The sequence below is a fragment of the Notechis scutatus genome, chromosome 3 (genome assembly GCF_049901735.1).
Source record: "Notechis scutatus isolate UNSWTSFEM ecotype Mainland chromosome 3, rNotScu1.2, whole genome shotgun sequence".
Taxonomy (NCBI): domain Eukaryota; kingdom Metazoa; phylum Chordata; class Lepidosauria; order Squamata; family Elapidae; genus Notechis; species Notechis scutatus.
Genome location: NC_142011.1, coordinates 109,120,780 through 109,147,253, shown reverse-complemented (window position 1 = coordinate 109,147,253; position 26,474 = coordinate 109,120,780). Strand labels below are relative to the sequence as shown.

Below are 26,474 nucleotides of genomic sequence, written 5' to 3'. Positions count from 1 at the left end.
ACTGTATGTGCTAGCAGGCGTGGGTTTCTACCAGTTCTGTCCACCAACCGGTTCTATGTCTGCTGATGTTTTTGCCCACCTGCCCACCTGGGCTGTTACCTGACCTTTATTTCCTGATTTTTTTCAACTTCAGCTGCCATGCGAGGCACAGCTGCAGTTAAAAAAGCAGGAAAAGAGGGCTTTTTGAAAAGCTGCTTCTCTGCACGCAGCATACTGATGACGATTTACAATGCATTAGCATTTAGACTTATATACCACTTCATAGTGCTTTATAGAACTCTTTTAAGTGTTTACAACATCAGCATATTACCTCCAACAATCTGGGTCCACATTTTACTGACCTCAAAAGGATGGAAGACTGAGTCAACCTTGAGCTGGTCAGGATCAAACTTCTGGCTGTGGGCAGAGTTAGTCTGCAATACTGTATTCTAATTACTGCGCCATCACAGCTCTCGGTAATATCAGTATTGGTAGGGAGTGGGATTTGCTCTCAATTTGTATTCTAGTGGCTTGCTCTATTAGTATTGGTGGGAGTGGTCTTGGTGGTTCTTTGGTTGGGCTGTTTTCTGTTGGTTTATTTGACCTACAATCAAGAAGTAAACAATACTGCAATCAAGGAACTGCCAAACAGTCCAACCAAGAACCACCAAGGCCACTCCCACCAACACTGACAGGGCTAGCGACTAAAATATAAAATGAGAATAAACACCACTCCCGACTAACACTGATGATGTTACTTAGTTTGGTAATGAAATGTCTGCAAGAAAACAACCAAGCTCAGAGAGCACCAAGGTCTCCTCATGTATCACTGCTTTTGGTAGGTTGTTTACATTTTAAAATTCTTTTTCTTGAACATCATTGTACTTAGTTCTTACGGACTGGGGAGCTGAAAGTCAAGAAATACCTTGTGTTTGAAAGGGCTTCTTCCTGGGAAATAGCAACTGGATGAAATCTCAGTGACTTTCTCTGTTTTATGTGTAACAATAACTATTGTGATTTGTAAAGTATTGTTCAATGTTTTCCAAGAGGTGTAAAACCAGCTGGTTGTGATAAATCACATAGTTAAGCAATCTATGCCTTAATATTTGATGTGAATACGATCTACCTAAAATATTGTATACAATGTTGTGTTTGCTGAGAAGAGTTAAATCTACATTGGTTCAAGACTAGTATTTCAATAAGCAAGATTGTTTTAATTATTTTTTTTATTTTTTATTTTTTTATTTTTATTGGTTTTTAAAACAAACATAAACAAACAAAACATAAAAACATCAAGCCATCTTCCATATATATACATACAGTGTGCCGGTTGGTTTACAAATTGTTTTGTGCTTCCATTTCGTAGTCTTCAATTACAATTACATTGTATATAATGTCATATTTTCAATCAAATATTAAATACATTAATATCATTATTAATCAATCATTTGACTATACTTTTATTCATTCATGCTTTACGAAATAATCATATTTTACTTAATTTATTTTATGACAGTTCATATTATCATCCCAAATCTATCCTAGAATCATTTTGTAGATATAATAAGAAAAGAATAGATCTTTATATATTTAGTATTTTCTAAAAGTCTACATATTTCTTTACTATATTTTATTGTCTAAGCATTGATAGAATAGACCCCCAATTTTATAAAATTGTTTATTATCTTGTTCTCTAATTTTAAATGTCAATCTGCTCATTTCAGCACATTCCAATATTTTCTTAATGATTTCCTCCTGTGATGGTGTTTTCTCATTTTTCCAGTTTTTAGCAAATACAATCCTAGCTGCTGTTAATACATTTACAATCAGGTATTTCAAGTCTTTACTATATATTTCAGGTAAAATTCCCAATAAAAATATCTCTGGTTTCAAATCTATATGTTTTTTTGTCATTTTTTCCAACCACGTGTGGATTTTAGTCCAGTATTTTCTAGCGTCAGCACAAGTCCACCACATATGGTAATATGAGCCAGATGTCTGATGATATTTCCAACATTTTTCAGATTTATTCTTGAACATTCTTGCTATTCTTGTCGGGGGAAAATGCCACCTGTAAAACATCTTATACAAATTTTCTTTATATGCTGTTGACATTGTCATTTTATAATTTTGAGACCACAATTTTTGCCATTTCTCTAGATCAATCCCATATCCAAAATTCTTCCCCCAAGCAATCATAGTTTCTTTAACTTGTTCTTCTTCTAGTTTAATTTCTAATAAATATCCATACAATTTTTTAATCACCTTTTCATCAGTACCTGTCAAAATCTTATCTAAGTCAGTCAGTTTATCGTAGAAACCTTGTTTTAGAATCTTTATCATACCTTGAATGTATTTGCGCATATGAAAACCAATTCATCTTTATACCTTGTTCCTCTAGTTTTTGTATAGATTTAAGTTCACCCTTTTCATTCAATATTTCACCATATCTAACTGTTTGTTCCTTTTTGTATATTATAGGATAAGAAAAAGCTTCAATAGTCGATAGCCAGACTGGAATTTTCAAAACATTGTCTTTTAATCTTCTTCAGTTTAAACATTGTCTTTTAGTCTTCTCCCAGTTCCTTTATACCATAAAAAGCATGCCACCCCAACAACAGACATGTCCTTCTAATGTCAAGTATTTCTAATGTAACCCACATCAAATTTGTAGCTTGGTAATACAACTCCCAATTAGGCAAACCAAACCCTCCTCTTATTCTAGCATCTTGCAAAAGTTTTAACTTTATTCTCGCTTTCTTACCTTGCCATACATATTTCAACACAATTTTATTCAAATCTTCAAAGTAGTCTTTTCCAAGCCTAATTGGAATTGTTTGAAACAAATATAAAATTCTGGGTAATATATTCATCTTGATTGTTGATATTCTCCCTATTGATGACAGTTGTAAATTTTCCCATTTCGCCAAATCTAGCGCTATCTGCTGTTTAAGTTTGATATAATTATTCTCTTTTAGTGTACTGCATCTTGCTGTCAAGTATATCCCCAAGTACTTGATCTTATTCATGACCTGAATTTTCAATAGGTCTTCCAGTTCTTCCTTTTGTCTTGATAGCATATTCTTTGTCAAGATCTTTGTCTTATCTTTATTTATTTTCAAACCAGCCACCTTTCCATATGTCTCTATCTTTTCTATCAATTTTGATGCTGTTTCTAAAGGGTCTTCTAAGATAAAAACCAGATCATCTGCAAATGCTTGCAACTTGAATTCTTCCTTTTTAATTTTCATCACTTTTACATTCTTTTCATCTCTAATATTTATATTTAGCACTTCCAAAGTTAACACAAACAACAGAGGTGATAGTGGGCACCCTTGTCTTGTTCCTTTTCTTATATCAATAGAGTCTGTCAGATCTCCCTCTATCATTACCATTGCCGTTTGCTTATGATATATAGCTTCTATTGCTTGAATAAATTTTCTAGCAAAGCTCATCTGTTCCAGCAGTAATAACATGAACCGCCAATTCACATTATCAAATGCCTTCTGTGCATCTAGAAATATCAGAGCCATTTGTTTTTCAGGATGTGCCTCGTAGTATTCCAAAGTGTCCAAGATTACTCTCATATTGTCTTTAATTTGTCTCTTTGGCAGAAATCCATTTTGATCAGGATGGATAAAATTATATAAGTATTTTTTAAGTCTTTCTGCCAATATTGAAGCAAAAAATTTATAATCTGCGTTTAGTAGGGAAAAAGGTCTATAGTTCTTGATTTGTAATGGATCGGCCTCCTCTTTTGGAACAAGTGTAATATAAGCTTCTGACCATGATTTAGGTATCCTCTTCTTTAACATAACTTCATTCATAACTTCTAGCAATGGAAGATTCAACGATTCTTGTAATGTTTTGTAAAATTTTGCCGGAAGTCCATCTGGGCCTGGTGCCTTTCCATTATTTTGCTTCTTGAGTGCTTCAGTTAACTCCATCATCGTTATATTGCTTTCTAACATTGTTTCAATCTCTTTAGATATCTGGGGTAACTTAGCATTCTGTAGGTACTGTTTGACTCTTTCCTCATCAATATTCTCTTGTGTGTATAGTTTCCCATAGAAGTCTCAAATGATTTCCTTCTTCTCTTTACTACCATAGCAAACTTGGCCTTGATCATCTATTAATTGCAATATTTTCCTTGATTCTTTCTCCTTTCTCAATTTATATGCTAACCATCTACCTGGTTTATTTGCATCTTCAAAGTAGTTCTGTTTAGCACCTCTAATTTTCTGTGCTAATTCTTTTTCTATTAGACCCATTTTATGTTTGGTTATATGCATTTTTAACTTAATGTCCTTTTTCTGTGGCATTTTCTGTAGCTCCTTTTCAAGCCCTTTATACTCATCCTCTAATGCCTTAGAGGCTAATCTTTTCATAGTATTTCTTTTCCTTGTATAGTCTATTATCAAGCCTCTGGCACATGCCTTCATTGTATCCCATACGTTCTGGATTGATGTGTCTTCTTTTTTGTTTTCTCTAAAGAAGAAAGCCAGTTCTTTCTCCATCCACTGTGTGAAGTCTTTTTCCTTTAAAATAGTATTATTTAACGTCCATCTGGATCTTCTTCTTTGTCCTTTCCATTTAATTGTCATTGGATTGTGATCTGCCCAAGTACTTGTTTCAATATTTATTTCTTGAATATTAGTTAACAATTCTGTTGACATCCATATCATATCTATTCTGGACCATGATAAATGTCTATTTGAGTAGAAGGTGTATTGTTTAGTTTTAGCATTTCTTTCTCTCCATGTATCTTTTAAGTTTATTTCATCTACCAATTTAAAAAAAGATTTAGGGAGAGTCTTTCTGTTTTGCTTTATTGTTTTCTGTGTTGTGTAGTCCAGTTTATTGTCTACAATTCCATTAAAATCTCCCATCATAACTATATTAGCATAGTCAAGTTCAATTATTTTCATATGTAATTTTTTATAAAATTCTTCTCTCTTGTTTTCTCTCTTGCCACTTGCAATATTTGCGTTTTAATGGCTTTCTTTGTAAATCTGATGTGAACATCTCTTGGTAAGCTATTTCTCATTGCATATCTTGTGAAGACTCGATTAACCTCATCTATTCCATCCATCATCTTCTCTTCAGTTATTTCCAAAGCTTCAGCCAATATTTCTATCATTATCTCAGCTAGATTTTGTCCTTTTTTCTTCTTCTATGTTTTGGAATCTAAGATAAAATTCTGATCTGTCCATCTCCCATCTTATCATACCACTTTTATCTTGTTCAACCACAGTTAATCTGTTATCAATGTCTCCAATCTTCTTGTCTCTTTGTTTATCTTCTTCCTCAATTTTTTGGAGTCTCTCATCATACTTCATCATCATTTGTTGGATGTTCTCCACTTTTTCATCGGTTTTCCCTGTTCTTTGTTTGATGTTCTCTATTCTCTTTTCAATATTCTCTGATCTTGTTTGAATATTTTGAATTCCTTGCATAATCATCTGCAGGGTCACTTTTTCTTGTTCTTTTCTTGCCTTAACATTGTCTTTATTGAACGTTGTCCTCCCAATGGTGGAGAGGAAGAAGTAGAAGTTGAGGGACCAGGAGCTGTTAATTTCCTACTCATTTCGAGCAATTCAAAATCTTCAGGTTCTTCCAGACCTTAATCCAATTGTGAAATAACCAATTGCAGTTCCAAATAAAAATAGTAGGAAAAAATAAGCCAAATAGTAATAGTAATAAAAAAAGAAGAAAAATTCTTCAGGTTCTTGTATACCTTAATCCAATCGATTGGTTAGATAACAGTAAAAATTCAAAAATGAAGGAAAAGACCATAAACACACACAAAAAAGAAAAAGTTGTAAAATCCTAAAAAAGGCAGAAAAGTGAAGAATAAAAAGCTAAAAAAAGAAAGGAAAAATTCTTCAGGTTCTTCAACACCTCAATCCAATTAAGAGGTCTCAAATATAGAAGGATGAATAAGAAAAAAAAAAGGCCAGAAAGATAAACAACAACAAAAAACCAATATGGAAGGTAGATGGAAAGACAAAAATACCAGGAAGGGAGAGAGAGAGAAAAGGCTACTCCCTTAAAAAGAAAAGGAAGGGAAAAGGAAGGGAATCATTAATACTAAAGCTTTTCCTTTAAAATAAAAAGCAAGTGTAAAAATTTAACTTCCAAAGACAAGACAAAAAACAAAGACAAGTTCCAAAGAGCTAAAAATCCAAATAGCTATTACAAAAAGTAAACTAATGAGGAGGGGTAGCGCAGCTTAGAAAAAATCAAAAGAGCACACTGCACTTTGTTTAATTATCCAAGGCTCTTCTTATAACTCTCTTCTCCAGAGACTTATCACCCTTTCTTTTCCTATAAGCTTCAACACCAGACTCCAGCTGTTGATAGAAACCCAGAAGAGCACCTGCAATAATACTCCCCCATGCTCTTCCATTTATCTTATCAAATAGCAATGTCCTTGAAAAGAAGTCTCAGTTCTTTCTCAGCTTTGTCTGAGAGAAATAGAATATTTCCAAGCCTCTAGTTGGCAGTGTTACAAAGTTTCTTTTGCTTTCACTTTCCCCCTCCTTTTCCAAGCAAAATATAATAAGAATTAATTAAAAAATGAAAAAGATATTTAAAAAAAAATAACTAAAAGGGAGTCTTTAGCCTAAAATATTATAAAATAAAAAAGGAGAAAAAGAAGAGATAAAAGAAGAGAAAAAACCAGTCCAGTTTTAAAGTATAAGATCGTGTGTAAAAAATCCAGCAATGAGAAAAAAAAATATATTACTGTGACATTCCTGTTTAAAATCACCACTTAATCACTTCTGTCAAAACTTCTACAGATTCTTTCTTTTCCTTAAGGGTGTCCTTTCAAATCTTAGAATAAAGAAAAAGTTCTCACCAAACCGGCACACTCTCTCTTTCTGTTCTCTTTCGTTTCGGAGCTGTCCCAACTTCAGCAGCTTTAATGGCTGCCTCTTTGCCGCTGGCAAAAAGAGCTTCTCCTGGATCTACCAGGGACTTTGCGGTATCTCTGGGATCGACAGGATGCACTCTTCACTTTCACCGTCTCTGCGGGATGGTTTAGATCCGATTGGACTGTCCAGGAGCAAAGATATCGGCAGTGATCTCAGACCTCCAAGATCACATGCCGTATTGTCGCGACGCCAGCTCTGCCCTCCAAGATTGTTTTAATTATTGATTGGGTTTTTTTTTACGCCACCCATCTCCCTTATAAGGCGATTCTGGGCTTGTGACTACTGGATTTAGAAAAAGCTTGGATTCTTTTATTCTTATATCCAGCCATAGTTATATTAAGCTCTGTGCTATTAGTTTTTGTTCCTAGACTCTATATCTGTTATCCTATGTGCAGATTATTCAGTAAGGAAGTAAAATGAAAAAGTGCTCACTGTTGTCCAGAGAAGGCTCATTCTCCCAGTACTGAAGCTTCTTCATTCTTCATTGGATTTAACATTTCTCAAAACTACATGAAATAGATGCAAGGGAAGGCATCTCCATAAATACGATGAATATCTACAGCTGAGGTAAACCTTTTCCTGTGCTAATTTATGATTACACCTGGGATCAGTCTTTCCAGAATCTGTAGGCAATAATAAGGCCCACTTCATTCTTCCTTCATGGATTGGGAAAAGAGTTTTCTTATGTACATTTATTTTTTATTCAATTTATATTTCTTTTCACTTGAGCATTCAAAATGTCTGTAAACAATGCCCCCCACAACCCAAGCATAAAAATACTGTACAAAAGCAGTGTTAAGTTTTAAGTTCTGGCAAATACTCCCAATGATTACTTCAATGAATCCCTAAGGATAGAATGGTTACATACATACATGACATACAAAATTCCAGATTAAATGTGATATTACAAAGGTTGCAGATCAAGTGGTGGGAATCACTGCAGGCTCCTAGAGAAAAACATGTAATGGTTCTTAGGACTCCATTATTGATTCTTTGAAACAGGGATACCCTCCCTAGCACATTAATCGGAGACAAAAACTTGTATTAGTTCTAATTTTCATACAATATCTTGCAATTTCTTAATAAACAGAAGAGTTTAGGCATTGACTTTCTAGCCATCATGTAGCTATCAAAAGCTCAGTAGCTTTTGCCAGAAAAAAAAGTTGGCAGCTCAACTGGATTATTTTGTTCTGCTATTAATCATTTTATTCATTGTGGCCTGCACAATTAAGATCTTGGTTGACCTGAAGTGGTTCACATTGCTGTTGAAATGGGTGTTGGTTTTTTCTTTTTCTTTTTCTTTTTCCCAGCTGAAGGTTTAATGTTGTGTGTTCCTGTGCTTTGCTTCCACCCTGTAATGATACTTAAGGGACCATTTTATGTCTTACTTTACTATAGAGATTGCCTTCAGGGTTATGAGGTCGCTGTGTTCCCAGCATATTGTATTTTCTTGCTGTGGAGCGAACATATTGCAAAATTATGCATGCATGTTTAATAATTAGAATTTTTTACAATGGCTTTATTAGACAGAGCAATGATAAAGCTGGGCTGGATAATAACACAATAAAAAGGGCAGTTAAAAAGGAAATTCACTTAGTGGAAGAAATGTAAGTTTTATTATGCCATGAATCTTATCAAGCACATCATCCATCTGGACATCTGCTGTGGCCCATTTTTTTTAAAGATTTCCTCCATTTCCCTGTTATTATTGTAATGCTGTCATTGCTGTTTTCCCTTAGCTAGTAACTGTCTATGGAGTTTCTCAGTCATCCAGGTCATGCTTGTCCCAAAAGTGCTTTTTCAAGAGGCAACTGGACTTTCTGGTTTTTCAGGTTCCACACAGCTCAAACACATAACTGTCTGTTCTATGGAGGACAGTGGCCTTGGATAAACAAGCTCTGCAGAAAGGCTCTACAGGCACATACTTGAGCCTCTCCTGATAACAAGATAACCCTTTTTTTCCTTCTTTGCTAAAGAAGCTCAGATTTGGGTGTGACTAATTATCAGAATCTAAATGTATAAATCTAGATTTTAGCTAGTAACTGTCTATGGAGTTTCTCAGTCATCCAGGTCATGCTTGTCCCAAAAGTGCTTGATTAGATGTCATCAAACCAGTGTCAGTGTATCCCAAGTATGATCACTTTAGCCTGCTCAATAGTGATTGAAACAGAACTCTGGGTAAATTTGTTCAATGATCCATTTATTTGTATCTTGGCTGTCCTTGTATTCTTGGGAGTTTTCAAAAGCGTCAGTACTTTTTCAATCCTACTTCTTCAAAGTCCAACTTTTGCTTTCACGGAGTGTCAAAGGGCATATCACTGCAGGCACTATTCTGACATGTTATGGCATCTGAATATCTTTTCCAAGATCTTCATGGCTACTCCACTAAGTGCTAGTCTTCAGCATTTTCCTTGACTACTTGTTCCTTTATGGCTGATGGCTACTTCTAAATGGCAGAAGCACCTACCACTTCAATGTTTTCACTGTCAATTCTAAGTTGGTGTAGTCCCACTATTTCACTGTGCACCTTCCGTTTTATCACTGGAGCTTGCGGATCCTTTGCATTTTCGGTTGTCTGAGTAACGTCATCAACATAATGTAGGTCACTGATGCTTCTTTCTCCAGTCTTAAAATCATACTGATCTTCCAATTCAGGATCCCTTAAGACATAATAGCATATAGGTTGAATGCTGAATTTAATATCTACTACTATTTTTATCTATAATTTCATTTCTCATTTTCTGTTCCACAGGGGGAACAAATGCATCCTTTGTTATGTTTTAGAAGGAGCCTCCCTGGAGCCTCCTAGGAGCAAAAACAGGGTCTGGAGTGTGTGTGGTGTTTTTGGCCTAGCAAGCCTACCTGGAGCCTCCTGAGAGCAAAAATGAGATGGGGGTGGTGCTGGAACCCCTCCCCCCATGCCCCATTTTTGCTCCCAGGAGGCTACCATACACTTACCTGGTTGCCAGACGGGCTTCCTCATGGGGACTCCTGGGAGGGGAGGGGTGGGTGGGGCCAGCTGGTATTCAGAATTACCGGTTTGCCTAACTGGATGTAAGATTAACATCCAGTTCTTGCAAACCGGCCCGAACTGGTAGAATCCCACCCCTGGTTAGTTCTCTCCTTTATTAGTTTCCATCCATTTTCCTTTTCTTGCCTTCTAGTGTTTTGGGAAATAGGTTGACCCCCTTATCTTTGTGTCAGCCCCTCAATTATTGGAGCACTGTTATATAATTAAATACTATATAATAAAATGATTCTATAAAAGGAAGAAAAAGATATCATACGAGAGGAATTTTATGAGAGGAAAGAGAGGAAAAGTGATAATATTCTTTGTAACTAAGCAAGAAATAGTTAACATCAAAAGAGTAAAAAATGGAGGGCAATTTGATAATAATAGGGAAATTTTATAGTTTGGGAAAAATGTATGTGATTCACAAATAACTATGATAAAATTTATTTTTTTAGTTGAGTAGATTATAAAAAGATTTTAAAAACCATGTATTTATCATATCCAGTGTTACAAAGAAGCTTAAAATTATTAAAATATTATTGGTCTTGATCTCGTTTGCAGAGCAGGTTATTCATTTTCTTTTATGAAAAGATTTGTGGAGATGTCTATATTAATCCTTAATATTCCTTTACCTCACAAAACAGTCTGATTCTAGGCTATGCATCCATATATGTAATGAATAACTAATATTACTAGTGCATGGCACTCTCTTTGTGTCCTGGTGTATGATATTTCAATTGTCCGAGTTATTTTGATAAGAATAGTCTGAGCCTTAAAGTCTTTAAGAAGACAATACTGCCTTTTCACTCAGTCAATAGAGGGAGATGAATTTGAAACACTATATTGTATGACAGATTTCGGCTGTCTCCTTTGTCAGGTGATCAGCTGAATTCTGAAGAGAAGAAGAAACGAAAGCAGAGGCGAAACAGGACTACCTTCAACAGCAGCCAGCTTCAGGCCCTGGAGAGAGTCTTTGAGCGGACACATTACCCAGATGCTTTTGTACGAGAAGACCTTGCACGCAGGGTCAACCTCACCGAGGCTCGGGTCCAGGTAATGAATCCAGTACCCCAAAGAACTGACCAGATGACTTACTCTTCTCATTCCATATTATTATTTGTTTAAAAAAAGAAAAACAAAAACAAAGAGGTAGACGCATTATCCTTTCTTCCAGCCCACTTTAGAAGTTTTTGTTTAAAAAATGGATCCATCTTTCTATTTGTGCTCTTTTAAAGTGTATTTTGATTTCCACATCTCTGTATTTTATTTCAGATATTGGGCATCAGAATGTATATGGAAACAAACAAACAAAAAATAACAATGTGTATAATAATCAACTACTGTATTGTGGATATAAATAGTTGCAGGAGTTATCTGCCATAAGATGGGAGAAAGAAGCTGTCCTTTATACCTGCATCCCCAGTGGAACAACTGTTCCAAAATTTGGTTTAGTCTGATAAAGGACAAGAGTAGCATTTGGATCACATTTTTGGCACTCCAATAAATTAAATCCATTCAAATTCACCAAAAGTATTAACTATTTTAGCAGGTTGTTACAATATGAATACTTGAACATTTATGGCAGTTTCACATATAAAAATAATTTCACTAATTATTTTTAAGCTAAAATGTTTTGTTTAAATAATTGTGTTCTTTAATGATGAAGACCAATGTTTCTGTAGCTTGTCTTATTGTATACCAAGTTATTGACTTAAATGTCTTACTCTGAGCTCCACATTTTGGCAATTTTCAAGGAGCAAGGATGAAATACAAGTAGTCTTTGACTTACAACTGTTCATTTAGCGACCGCTCAAAGTTACAATAATACTGAAAACCGTGCTTTATGACCATTTTGCAGTATTCCCATGGTCACATGATCAAAATTGTGATGCTTGACAAGGTAATGTGTATCCCAAGGTAATGTGATCATCTTTTGTGACCTTCTGAGAAGTAAAGTCAATGGGGAAACTAGATTCACTTAAGAACAGTGTCACTTGCTTAACAATTGAAGCAATTCACTTAACAGCTGTGACAAGAAAAGTTGTAAAATGGGATAAAATTCACTTAACAAAATTCACAACCAAGTGAACTTGGCAACATAAATTTTGGGCTCAATTGTGATTGTAAGTCGAGGACTACCTGTAAGTGGGTAAGTATTTGATTAGGGCACCAGCTCTAGACAAATTAAAACTATTCCCTCACTACAGATCTTTCTATTTATTTTTCTGTCATAAACTTACAACCTTAAGATCTCCCATTTTAAAATTTCTAAAACAGTCTAGATCAGGGGTATCAAATGTCATCACATTGTTGTCATGTGATGTGTCGCAACTGTTTTCTCCTTCGCTAAAATGGGGTGGGTGAATGGCTAGTGCGTGACGCATCTGGCCTGTGAGTTTGACACCCCTCCCCCGGTCTAGGTTATGCACACAACTCTGTAGCCTCATCATTATATGAGCAAAAGTACTGGAAAACATTGTCTTAACACAGCAGTTCCCAACCTTTTGGGCACCAGGGACCGGTTCCATGGTGAGAGGTTTTTCCATGGACTGACGGGGGCATGGTTTCATGTGCTGCCTGCATCCCACAGGTAGAGCTTTGCTTGTTTGCACGGACCAGTTGCTGGTGTGCCACAGACCGGTGCCGGTCCATGGACCAGTGGTTGGGGACCTCTGTCTTAACATTTTCTTCAAAAACTAGAAATGATTATGGGAGAGAGTATCATTAACTGTTCCTCCATAAAGGTTCAATCACAATACGCTCTTTTAGTACAGACTCAATCAATGCTAATTCTAAAGGTGCCCTGCAAAATTCTGCAGCTACTGCAATACACCCTTTCTTTTCTAAGGTAGGAAGACCTCTTACAGAGATGCCATGACAGTACAGTATAATATAATACTGATGTTCCTGAGATGCAGCCTTTCCAACTTCCCAAAAGCTTATGTGAGCCTCAGGCTTACACTACTTTAGGCAACATTAACAAAGGTAATAAATTCATACAAAAGTAAATAACAGGCACTTTAGTAAAGAAAAGAAAAGCTACAGATAACTGCAACCTCAATTCTGGAATGAAAACATTAATGATACAAGATAAAAACAAGCATCTTGTTCCTAGGTAGTTAGCAAATATAATGACCAATATTTTCTCCAGTGTCTCCTTAATCTCACAATTGTACATGAAAGAAACTGCAAAATTTGGGAAGATTAACTAGGAATTAACTATTGGCTGAACAAGACATTATTTGCTCCTTGAACAGAAGGTGCTCCATTAGAGCCATTCATCTAATCAAATAAAATTGCAACATCTTTTGGTTATTAAATTAGACATCAAGTTTAACCAATGGCTTTGGAGATAAATCAGACTAATAATTACCACTGGGAAATAAATGACAAACTTTTAAATTGCTATGATGTTTATAATGTAATTTGTCTGAGTAGTGAATTTATATTAGTTGGAAGTGGGTAGAAATTCAGATAACAATGAATCTCGTCCAGCATATACCGTACTTGGATGATGCTTCCTATTATAATATTAAATATATGTTCAACAAAAACAATTAAAGCAGTTCAGTATGGGAGTCTATGAATAAATGTTCTGGACATAATCACTGTAGGTTTCCTGTGATTTCAACAAGCCATGGTAAATAATTCCTGTAAAACCTAAAGAGTTTTGTGTTTTGTTTGGGTTGGAATGTGCCCAAAGTGTTTGTCCCAAGGAACTAGCACTATTCATATTTTTGTAGAATATCTTTCTGCATTTGACTTTAATCTATAAAGTACTACAACAGGGGAAAAACTATTAGATTCTAGAAGGAGTTACAAACTTTCTATATTCTAACAATCTGAAGAAATTTAGTGGGAATGAGATGTCAATATTTTATGTTTATGTTTCTAATAAATTTACAGCATAGGCATGTTCTAAGCCAAGAAAGACTGCCAAAAAAAATATTTCAAAGCAGTGGACTTACTGAAGTTTTCAGAGGGATACCCAATCTATTTTTAAGTTTAGAAACATATGCTCATTGCATTCACTAAGGTGATTGCTAGAAGCCTCAACATTATTTTGAAGAGCAAGGGATATGGATTGTGAACAATAGCAGATATGGCATTCATCCTGACCCACTTCTAGCATTTTGCTGTTAATTATACCAATCTAATAGATAAGATAGTTAGGGAGCATCTCCTCAGCAGGGCAAGTCTTTTCTCCTCATTACAGTAATTCCTGCTTGCCAAGTATAATATCTACCTTTGACTAAATGCTGCCATTGACTAAACCAGCTCCTAGCTTGCCTATTATCTCACAGATTTATTTATTAATTAAATGTATATGTTGCCAATCTCACTATTCAAAGATTTTACTTTGTAAGAAGTAGAAACAATAACTTCTTAATACCTTATATACAGTAGCTTAATAGCTTCTTAAATGCAGTAGGAGAGGTGGTGACTAAGTATGAAAACATTTCCAAAACCTGAAAAACTGATATGAATATGAATCAATTAGATTTTATTATTTATCCAAAAGATTTTCCTCATATGAAAGATTTTCCTCAGTGGCTCACCTAGTCCTTTTCTTTCATCTCTCCCTTTCCAATAGCATCTAGTCAAAGTTTTAGGTCTGGCTTCTTGCTTGAATGGGTGGAAGAGTTTCCAAAATTTATGGGAGTTATTAACTTCCCTAATAAACAGAAGTTGTTTTTCTTGAAAAAGGCATTCCAGCCAGAATCCAGTTGTGAAGCACTCTACACTAGAGAGCAGCACCCTGATCACAACTGATCACAAAAATGAGAAGAAGGAGGAGGATAATAATTTTGGAGCTAAAAAAAAAACCCCTCACTAGATCCCTTTGATTTTTTCTAAGTAGGTCATTGAAAATTTTCGTGATAGCACTTTCCTTCTTTCACACTTGCTTAACTTGAGAGTGAAAGTATTCTTATCTCTGCTTTATAGATAAATGGGCCATATGTATTGAATAGTTTATATAGCTTAGTAGCTTATTTATTTTATTAAATAAATATTTAATATTTATTGCATATTTATTAAATTGTAATGATTACATTAAGCCCTGTGAGTGTATGAAAAAAATATGTTACATATTTCTTAAAGATCATAATCTCTGGTTAAATAAACTGAAATGATAGTTGTTTTTTGACCCAATATCTTAGCAGTGTTCTCTTTTTATGATGATAGAGTGTATTCATTCCTTTACCTGAAAATGTGGTTAGCTAGCCCATCTCCTTTTTAGTAAGTGGAGTATTGAACTTATGTTCCTTAGATCCTACTTTAACACCCTCACTGAATCAAAAGCATCCCCTTCTGGCAAAAAAAACCCACAATAATTACTATGTGAATTGAAACTTCTTATGCTGTGCTGGCTGGAGCAGTAAAGGATCTATTTTTGATTTTGGTGAAGAACATTGCGATGCCTATTTTCATGCCACAGTATCTGATACCTGGTTCTGGTGTGCTTCTCTTCCTAGGTGTGGTTTCAGAACAGACGGGCAAAGTTTCGCAGGAATGAGCGAGCAATGCTGGCCAACAAAAATGCATCCCTCCTTAAGTCTTACTCAGGTGATGTTACTGCAGTGGAGCAACCAATTGTACCTCGCCCAGCACCAAGAGCCAGCGACTATCTCTCCTGGGGAACTGCCTCTCCTTACAGGTGACTATATATCTTGTACCCCTGTTGGTTGCCTCTGGTTCACTGCAGCCACCTGTCATTCCTTCCAGGTGGGTGACAAAGCCTAATAAATTATATGTATCCTGAGGCATGTATATCCAAATAAGGATAATGTTCATATAAGGAGAAATCTAGATAAGGACTGTAGAAGCCTATGTCAGTTATGAGCTGAATGAGAGCAATTTGCAGTACCCTCAGCAAACTAACATTTGCAAGATTCTTTGGGAAAAGCTGGTTTGTGAAGATAGTTTCGAAGCAAAAACTTGTAGATTATAATCTGAAATAGGCTACTTTGAGAATTTACACTCTTTCTGGCCAGGACACCATGCATAAGTGGGAGGAGCTATTGAAAAGTAGAAATAGGGTAGTGCTGAGAAAAATAAAACAAAGAGGATTTAATGGAGTTTGGCAGCCTCTTTTGGAAAAACAAGGAAGATAAGAAAAGAAAGTGATTGAGTAATGGGACACACACCAGACTCACTTGAATTCTCTTGTTTACTTGGTTTAAATAACCAACAGAATACATTCAGAACTAAGATTCTCTTTATAAAGCAAAATATTGTAGCAACACCCCTTTCCCAAATGGTACATAGATGATGATTTAATTTGGCAATTAAGGATCAAACCCTGGACATGATGATACTGCAGTGCTATTCAGCCAATATGGCCAAATGGTGCTGGAACTGCTCAGTTCCATTTGACAGCAATGCTTCATGTGCTGACTGTTGTCCAATCTGAGACAGCAGAGTATATTCAAAACCTGTTCTGACACAAGCCTTGTTCAAATCAAATAAACACAAAGTATATATAAACCTTTTATATATATATAAAATTTTTATTTGGGTTTTCACAAAACATAATACAAGTAAAATTTCTTTTTTTGAGAATAGCATGCTCCCGGGTTATCACTTCTCCATACAGACACAAATTCAATTCCATATTCATCTTTGTGTTCTATTCCATATCTTATTACTATTTTAACATTTTCTCAATAATTTTTCCCTTTCCTTAGTTTTCTCAATCTTACTTTTAATTATCTCATTCCTTCCTAAATTCAATTATATATATCTTTTTCTAAGTTTCAATATCTTTCTAGTCATTATATTTATACTTTTGTCTGTCCTGTTTCAATTTCATATTTTCTTTTCTCATTAAGCAAAATGTTTCCCTGTAGTTACTAATTGGAGTATGACACCTTTGTATCTTTTAATTTTTATCCATTCAATTCTTATTTAAACTTCAATTTATGCTTTTACAATTATAACATTCAATATAACACATAACTTCCAGTCGAATTCTGCTTGGTACATTCTTAAAATACTCACTAAGTTCTTAAAGAATATATATATATATATATATATATATATATATATATATATATATATATATATATATATATATATATATATGTATGTATATGTATGTATGTATATATGTATATATGTATATATGTATATATGTATATATTTGTTTTCTTAATATGGTATTCAGCTTTGTTCGGTATTTTCCCACGCATTGTATTATATATATATATATATATATATATATATATATATATATATATATATATATATATATATATATATATATATATACATACATACATACATACATACACACACACACACACACACACACAATAATAAATAAAATACTTATTCAATTCCAATTCAGCTCTATCATTAATGTTAGTTATAATCTTTGACGTCTTTAACATTTCTTTTCAATAGGGTATCATACTTCTAGGAACACTAATAATATTTCCATAATTTTTTCATGTTTCTTTCATATTCCTCTTCACTTAAATTTTTATAACACATTTATAATGATTAAAATGTTCCCCTCCTTTCCTAATTTCATTCTCTCATTCTCTTTATTTCATTTATTTATTAAACATTCCATTACATTACAATGAGTATTTTATCTATCATTTTAATCACACTTGTTTCATATTTTCAAAGTTCATTTCTATTTCTAATATAACAATACTATCTTATGTATCCTTGCAGAATCCCCCTTTCAATTAAGTTTTCACCCATTATCTCTGTGTCTTCTAAATAGGCTTATACCCTTAATCCTTGTACATTTTCCCTGTTTCTCTATGTCCTGTTTCTGTCCTTTCTTTTCCTTTCCCTCTTCCCCCCCCTTCTTCTCCCTTCCCTTTTTGATCCCTTCTCTCTCTAATTCTGATTCTCTCTTCTGTAATCCTCTCTTCTGTTTCTTCCTAATGTTGTAATTACTTTTCAAACTATTCTTTTTTGGGTTGTTTTTTCAAATCTTAAATTTTTCACTCTCTTCCCCCCCTTTCCTTTCTTTTCCCCACATAGAAATACTTGGTCATTGAAGATGGCTTCTTCTTTGTCCCGCCCTTCTTGTTCTACAGGCATTTCTTGTTGTTTCTCATAGTTCAGGATCTCCATTTCTAAAAATTGAAATATGAAGCCAAAAGAACCCCTTCCTTCTTGTGCATCTTCTTTCTATTTTTTAAGTTCCATTCTCAGTTCTTCCAAGAGTGATATCATTTTAAAAACTTTTAAACAACCACCCAATTAATTTTAGTCCCTTAGATCCGATAGCCAAAAATCCAAAAATCACCAAGTAATCCAAATAATCCAAAGCTGTTTCTTCTTGCTTCTTTTTTCCACTTGCTCTTCCCGGGGTTCTCTTATCTTGTTACAAAGTTTCAGTTAAAATGTATATTTTAGGAATCTTTTTAAAGTTTCACTGTTAATTCCTTTCACTTCCAGGTGGTCTCCTCCATTTTTCCAGATCCCACCCTTTTGTTTTTTTCCTTCTTTTAAAAGTTTTTGAGAATCCAGAAATCTTTATTATCCCTTTGACATTTTATTTTCAGCTTAAATACCTGTTAATGTCAAAGTGGATTTTTGCCGGTTTCTTGCTTAAATCTCTTAGTTGTCAATATAGGGAAGAAAAGAAAAAAAAAAACCAAATCCTTTCCCTTCCCTCTCTCATTCGCTGCTTCAAAGTCTTCTTTGGGAACAATGTTGTTCTTTATAATTCAAATTCCAGGGTACCTTATATTGTTGCTTTTTCAGTTCGACCCGGTCAGCCAAAACTTTCTCTTCTTATCTTCCTCCTGCACATTCTTTTCCGGTCAAGTTCTTCTTTGAGGTGGCCATTTCTGACCACCGTTGCAACCACCTTTGGGAAAGGGAGTAATGGCCAGCTGGGGAGGAGAGATGTGGCTCTCCCCAACCCTGCTGGCAGTCTCCCCCCTCTTCACCACCTCTACGGGGTGGCTTAGCCCTGAAACCAGCCGGCTCGGGGCGCTCCAGTGGCGAGCACAGATCGGAACTGCGCACGATTGCAGATTTTGGTCTGTTGCTGAAGAAGCTCAAACCAGAAGCCACCAAAGTATATATAAACTTTTTAAATGCATCTCTGTGAATTCTGTTCATCTTTTTAATGCATCTCTGTGAATTCTGTTCAATCACAGCAAAGAGTCATTAAAACGAATTGTTGCAGATAAGAGCAAGCCCTTTCAAGGTTGTGAAAGTCTGCCAAGAACACAAGATTAATTGCAGGGAAATATCCAAAACCCAAAGTCTCCGAAAACAAACCAGAATAGACAGGACTTCCACAAGAACTTGGAGTTGAAAGAACTCCTTTGTCTCCTGCAAAGAACCCAACCCCTAAGAGCTGGCTTTTACCCTTTATGGGAGGGGCCATCACCTTGCAGCCTTACTCCCGATTCGCCCATGCTGCTGCAGCTGCTCTTTCCTTCGAGCAGCCCTGCACGCGCACGCACTGGGCACAAGCTCCTCAGGGTCCTCTGCATCACTGCTGCCAGACTCCACAAGCTCTGAAGACAGCACCCCACTCTCCGATAGTCCTGGCCCCATCCCTGCATCACACGTAGGCCCCTCATCCAAATCCTCGCTCTCAGAGACCTCAGCCATGCACACCTGCTGCCGGCGAACCACAACAAAACCACAGACACTTATTCTTCACTTTTTCATTAATCTCTGAAAAATGTTTTGGTGCATCTTCGTCATTTTGACTCAACACTGATTCATTGCATCTCACCTGGCAAGCTGCCCTTTTCATTACTGACAAATTATGAAAAAATGTCATGTTTTCACAGTAATTGGCTCCTGTGCCCAAAGGAAGAATTGTTCCCAGGCCTAATCACTGTTGTTTTCTTCTCTTATACCATTGGCAGCTCTTTTGCCTGCCACCCTCAAGGATTATCCTTTGAAAGTCTTTTTTTCCAAAGGGGGGGAAAACAAGAAAAAACAAACAAAAAACAAAAGCAAACAGTATTTCGCAAAACTCATGGGAAATGCTCTTGGCCAAACTCTGTATAACAAAGTAAAACAAACAAAAATAAATGTGGATCATGTTTTTGCTTGGTATGCCATTTTTTTTTAAAGTTTTAATTTTATTTTGATTGCCAGTAAGCCTGAGAAAGGCAAGGCAGAACCCAAAGACTGACTGATCTGGCAAACAAACAGTAATGGGGTTTAAACCACTGGGATTATTTCCAGCATCAGACTCTTGGAAATGAATGGGTTTATTTAGGAACTTGGTAAACCTAAGGGAGATTAGTTCACTTCTCTTCAAAGAATTGGGTACTGAACCACTGGAACAAACTTGGTGCACCAGTTCTCAGAAGTGTTCATTACAGATGCCACTGGTCGATGCCTGATTAAAATTAAGCTGTCAAACTCAAAACAGATTTCCAGGGAACTCACAAATAGACAAGCCTACAGTGCATCAACAACACACAACCCGAGTAGAGACAGAAAGCAAATTGTAGCCTACTGAAGATAGTTGGAAATATTTTCCAAAATAAACCTCCCAAATATGTCCCAGAAGAAAAAATCAGAATATTCTTTTGGCTACTTTTAATTTAGTTCTGTAGGTTTTTAAAACACTGACCATTACTTTTACTGTACTCATGTCAGCAAGACTTTGATGAATCAGAAGGACCTTTTCTTCAGATACTTTTGCCTGGTTGTGGATCCAGACTCTGGAATGGAGGGATCCAAGGGAGTTCTGCATTCCTGATTGTAACAGGATTAGCAGCCCCATAAAAGTTTGGATTTATACTTTGTAGGATTGATTCCCAGGTTCTTCCTCCAGTGATAAATCTAATCTGTAGATAAAAATGTATAAGACTTCGAAGCCCGAATGAAATTATAAGAGCTACAGATATGAAAAAGACCCATGACTAGAAAGATCAAAGTGCTATTAGTTGGTAGTCCCATTTATTTTGTGCCCTGGCTAAACATGTGCAATTTCATTTATTCTTTGCATAATTCATTTATATTCCTTTGTAATGCTGCTTATCAAAAATTCTGACATATGCACTGAAGTATACATAAAGCTGCTTTTAGAGAAGTAGTAAACATTGAGATGCTTAGGAAGTATGCCCATAAAAATGAATTCTCTGTAAATTAAAATATATATTAATACCCTCGTTGCACATTGGAATATGCATCGTGATAATAAGAATGGCAGTTTCTTTGATACTCTGATCTGGGATGTAGAAGCAGTTCTTCCAAACTAAATGTGTGTTTACTTGCTAGGCAAGAGTACCTTGATAAACTGAATTTACTTGTTTAAGGATTATATGGCTATTAATATCTTGTATGTGTACAATATGAATAAAGCCTCTTCCTAAAAGTAGTAGTATCTCTCCAATCTGGTGCTGTACAGACAGCCTAGATTTACAATTCCCAGAATTCCCAACTGGTGTAACTGCACAGTTCCAATTTATCTGCAGGGCACCAGATTAGGGATGTCTGCACCAAATTACCAGTCTCTTCCACAATCTAGATTTAGATCTTGGATGGTTCCTATTCCAGTTGTTCAAGTAGTAAACATAATATGAAGGTCTGATATATGAGAGGATATTTTGTTCAGTTACAAATGTTGTTCCTAAGTTGTAATTATTTTAGGATCATGACACAATTATTATGTACACAGAGAATGCTAACTTGTTTTTAATGCATTCAATTTAAATCAGTTTGGTTTTCTTATTGCCCCACCTTTTTTTGAGCCATAGTCCTGGCACATCACTCCAAGCTCAGGAGTACTCCTTGGAAATTAAGATTAGTGGAATACAGTTGCATAATATGGCTGTAAATGTTTGACTCCAAGCTTCTATCCTTCCACTTTTCTTAGCCACTTCATTTGCAGAGGCCATGTAAAGCTTTAACTGCTAAAAATCAAACTGCATTGCAAGACTTAGGCAGGCTAGCTAGCTGTTTTTCTAGATACTTGACATTATGCAGGTCACCTGAATGTACATGAATTGTAGAATCAAAATATGATGTGGTATTGTTGTTTTTCCCCTCTTTTTTCCTCTGTTTCCCAGTACTGCCATGGCTTCTTATTCTGCTTCCTGTACCAATGCCAGCCCAGCTCAGGGCATGAATATGGCTAACAGCATTGCCAATCTGAGACTGAAGGCAAAGGAATATAGTTTACAGAGGAATCAGGTGCCAACTGTAAATTAGAGGGCAGCAACATGTAAGAACAGCCCAAATCTACAAAGAAAAGTCCCTGCCTGGGGCAACTGTCCTGCTTTGCCATTTGTTCAGACCTAGAAAGTCCACCAACCTGAGCTAAAGTTTTGCATTGAGGATAAAAGCAGGTTCCAAATAAATGGAAAACAGTTTCCAACATGACGTTACAAATACCAATAACCCCACAATATTGCCAAAGTGCCAAGAAATCTCTTCTAGGAGCTTCTTCGGTGAAGGACACAAGGCTTGAATTAATCCTAGGAATGACTGCAAAGCCAAAGATCCTGCACTTGACTCTTCTGTGTCCCCCATTGGACTTTTGTGTTTGCCCCTCATCCCTTTTATTTGAAACCTTCTAAAATACTCTGAAATCTTATGCCAAAGATCCTCATGGCTGTTGATCCTCTGATCCATTCAAAGCACAATGGATCCCAACTGATGTTGTGACCACCAGCATATGCCAGATGCCTTAGCATCTAAACTGTTACGTCTGTTGGCTACAATCTCACCTTCTCTTAGCTGTTTGAAGTCAATTTTGATTATAGATAAATGTGTCTTACTGTTTATTCTGCCACAACCTCTTTGATATTGTTATGCTGGTTTCCAAAGAATCACTAAATATAAAAATACGTTATTTTGAACCAATTTCTGCCAATGCAGGAATGTACAAATTTTCAAATCACATAGAACACTTCATCCTGATGAGAATGTATTTGAGATATTACTCTGTGGAATTGAAAAGCTGGTACAAACCTACAAATTTTGGAGAAAACAAAGAGCAGAATCCAGATGTGCAGGTACTATAAATGAAAGTTAATTTCCAATGCAAAAATCAGAGGCCTTAATCTAATACAAAGATAGGCATGCTTAAGCCTATTGTATTGGACTAAGTCTCCACATACTTTCTTTGCTACTTGTTTTGTTTCATGCCACACTCAACAGTAGTGCCTGAAATCATTTGATTTATATATACTGTATATATTTATATATATAAGATATACATACAAGCTTTGTGAGTTTTTCTTTTTTTATTAAATAAAATGAACTGAAAGCGTTCTGGTTGTAAGTGGATCCTGTAGAATTTCTAAAATAATCATTTCTGCTGTGTTGTGCTGTGGAAGACAACTTTCAGGAGTAAAGTATAAAGATTCCCTCAGATACATTATGGAATATGACAGCCTAATGGAGCTGGAAACAATGCACTGGTCTGCAATATTATTTCTGCCTAATTGAAAAATAAAGAAAATCAGTATACAGATAATGCTTTTCTTCCTTTCCATGAGCTGCTGATCTAGATGTCTTTTGCTTAAGAAGTATTGAAGAAGCTCCACAATAGTGAAAGAATTCAGAAAAGAACCACCCAGAATTATTTCCTGAGACGGGTGACTATAGAAATCAATCAATCAATCAAACAGACCTAGAATATTTTGATCATTGCACTTTTACTGCATGGTGTTATATAGAGGTCCCTTCCTTGCAGCAGCAGATGAAATACACTTAGTGCCCAAGTGGAAAACCTGAATTGGTCCTCCTTGTCTTTCCAGATGATGGGGCTTCATGGAACAGATTTTTTTTCTATATGTGTAATGAAGAATGTTGATCACCCTAAATGGGAAGTGGGGGGCCTTTCCACAGCTGGGTCTGAACCTTGAGGAAAGACTGCTGGAGTGTCTGAATGAGTCACTTACTCCTTGCAGGGGATGCTTCTTATGTCATTTAGTCACCCATTCTAGTAGAGATTTTAGCTGCCAAGGATAATTGCTTTGTTCATTGTTCAGTTGGTGCCACTTTGTCCCCAGTCTAAACCAGCAATCTGGTACTTTTTACTCAATAACTTAACATGCTACATGATATAGTAAAATGAAAATGAAACTCTATATTAAAATGAAACTCTGAATTTCATTATTTTACTAAAAAAAATAGTGTAGAGATCATTTAGATTTGAATTCACAGCATACTGTACCATTTGCAGAAGGGGGAATTTAATCATCTAAAACTCACACTGAAAGACAGAAACAAATTGAACTAATAGCAACTATAATTGAACTTTCTCAGATACCAGTAGAATATTGTATGTTATTATTGCTAATTATTGGGAAGGGATCAAAACTGAAAGGAGAAAGGGTTACTTTTTGTTATAGCAATAGCACTTCGCACTAGCACTTAAACTTGTATACTGCTTCACAGTGCTTTACAGCCCTCTCTAAGTAGTTCACAGAGTCAGCATATTGCCCCCAACAGTCTGGATCCTCATTTTACCAACTTTGGAAAAATGGAAGGCTGAGTCAACCCTGAGCCAGTGTGAATTGAACTCTGGCAGTCAGCATAATTAGTCTACAGTATTGCATTCTAACCACTGTGCCACCACAACTGTATCGCAAAATTCTCCAGCTAGATTGCTCATGTTTACATTTGATTAATCCCCCCCCCAAAAAAAAAAAAACCTGCAACAGTTTGCATGATGTAATGGACACATGCTGTTATTTCAACTTGAAATGTGCAGGAGCAGCAACACAAGACATTGAACTAAAGAAAATGTTACCACTGTCATTACTCATACTATCATCTATTGGCTGCTCTGTCTAATAGTTCTCTGTCTTTTGCATTCCCCTTCCCCGTGTTAATGGCAGCAGTTCCAATACTTACAGTTTTGAGGCTTGAGGCCTGGTTCAGTCTAGATTGCTATTGATCATGCCCTTAACTTTACAAGGATTCAGCTGTGACGGAATTTGGCTGAAGCGGATTTAGCTCTGCCAGGTTTCTGGAGGCACCTAGCAGGCTCTTCTCTTGATTGGCCAGGTTCCACTTTTACTCTCCCACGTATCACATGTTCGGCCTGATGGAATATGACATCTTGGCCAATACAGCTCAAGAAGGTGGAGTCGGAAGATGATGAAGCAACAACTTTGCAGATGTATCATTTTGTCTGATTTGTATTTCTTGTGGGATGAAATGTGAAAATCAGCTGCGCGGTGTGTGTACAGTCAATCTCCAAAATAACTGAAAAGAAAAAGGCTTTTTACTTTCCCATCACCGCGGGAGATCAGTCTCCATGAACTGTTCTAAAAATCCAAGCTTGGAATGAGAACATGAAACTTGAGAAATAGAAAAAATGCTGACTGAGCATACAACAATTCTTAGTTCTCTGGAATTAATATCCTACAGTTTTGTGACATTTTATAGATATATTATGACATGAGAATTTTTGGACCATACTCCACTTAATCAGGGCATTCTTTAGATCCAAAGAAGAATTGGGCTTGTTTTCACTTGGAATGGTGCAGAGATAATTACAGCCTGATGATTGAAAGGTCAACGCGGAACCTGTCTCTGCTCCACTGAGTAGGCCCAGCTACATGGGAACTGACTGAGAACAGAATTGTCCTACTACTGAAAACCTCTCCCAATAGATAGTCAGCTATTCTACATTACAATATGAAAAATACTAATAATCACAAGCTTGTATTTTTAATTTTTAGTATATAATGAGCTGGCCAATCAGGAGAAGAGCCTCCTAGGTGCCTCCAGAAACTTGGTAGAACTAAATCCACTTCAGCCAAATTCTGTCACAGCTGAATCCTTGTAAAGTTAAGGGCATGATCAATAGCAATCTAGACTGAAACAGGCCTCAAACTTGGTGCTATAACAATCACCTCAAAACTGTGAGTATTTGAAAATTCCTCAGAGTAAAATGACAAGTGAGACATCTTTTTGATATATAAATTTAGAATGGGGAAACAGAATTGACATAGTTAATGGTCCCATACAATTTCTTCCCCTAGAAATTCCCAGGTACTATATTTTATAAATTTGATCATTTAAATTGATCAGTACATGCTTTCCCTTGGATGCTCATAGTTTAGAAATTAACTGTTTGTTTATAGAACACAATATCTAGAATGCTAATTATTTGACAACAATTATAGAGAAACATAACCTTACATCACATCAATTCATTATCCTGTTTTTTAAACTAACTTGATCAGTTACCATTTTTATCCAATTACGTTTGAATAAAAACAACATGGGAAAAGAAAAATTTGTAATTAAATAGTTCTCAATAGTTATAATTTACAAGCCTGTATCCATTGCAAACAATATTAGTCTTTGGAATCTCTCCTTTCAACTTTAATGTGGGAAAGAGTTCAGAATATTTTTTTTTCTTTATATTCAATGTATTAAAAAGAAATCACATATCTCAATTAGGCTTCCATTGATTTCTTCTATGGACAAAGTCTGGCAAATTCTTTATTAACACAACAAAGCTGCACATTGGAGTGCTGGGAAGTTGGCTGATTTCCAATTGTTCATCATCTTCATCCATCTACAATAAGAATATTAAAACTTTCTTTATCCTGCAAAAAAACCCCACA

The 26,474-nt window shown here is 35.7% G+C and overlaps 1 protein-coding gene across 2 annotated transcripts in view; it reads left to right on the top strand.

The window, feature by feature from the left end:
* PRRX1 (paired related homeobox 1) overlaps positions 1 to 23,157 on the top strand; it is a 70,043-nt gene extending 46,886 nt beyond the window's left edge. The window contains exons 2-4 of one of the 2 annotated variants that reach the window (XR_015748735.1): positions 10,808 to 10,983; positions 15,408 to 15,657; positions 21,951 to 23,157. Coding sequence is in view for 1 of the 2 variants with exons in the window: in XM_026682194.2 (XP_026537979.1) it covers positions 10,808 to 10,983; positions 15,408 to 15,589; positions 21,951 to 22,092 (500 nt within the window). In the remaining variant the exon portion in view is untranslated. The remainder of the gene's footprint in view (positions 1 to 10,807; positions 10,984 to 15,407; positions 15,658 to 21,950) is intronic. The other variant, XM_026682194.2, reaches the window with a different exon arrangement.
* Positions 23,158 to 26,474: the final 3,317 nt, after the last annotated feature.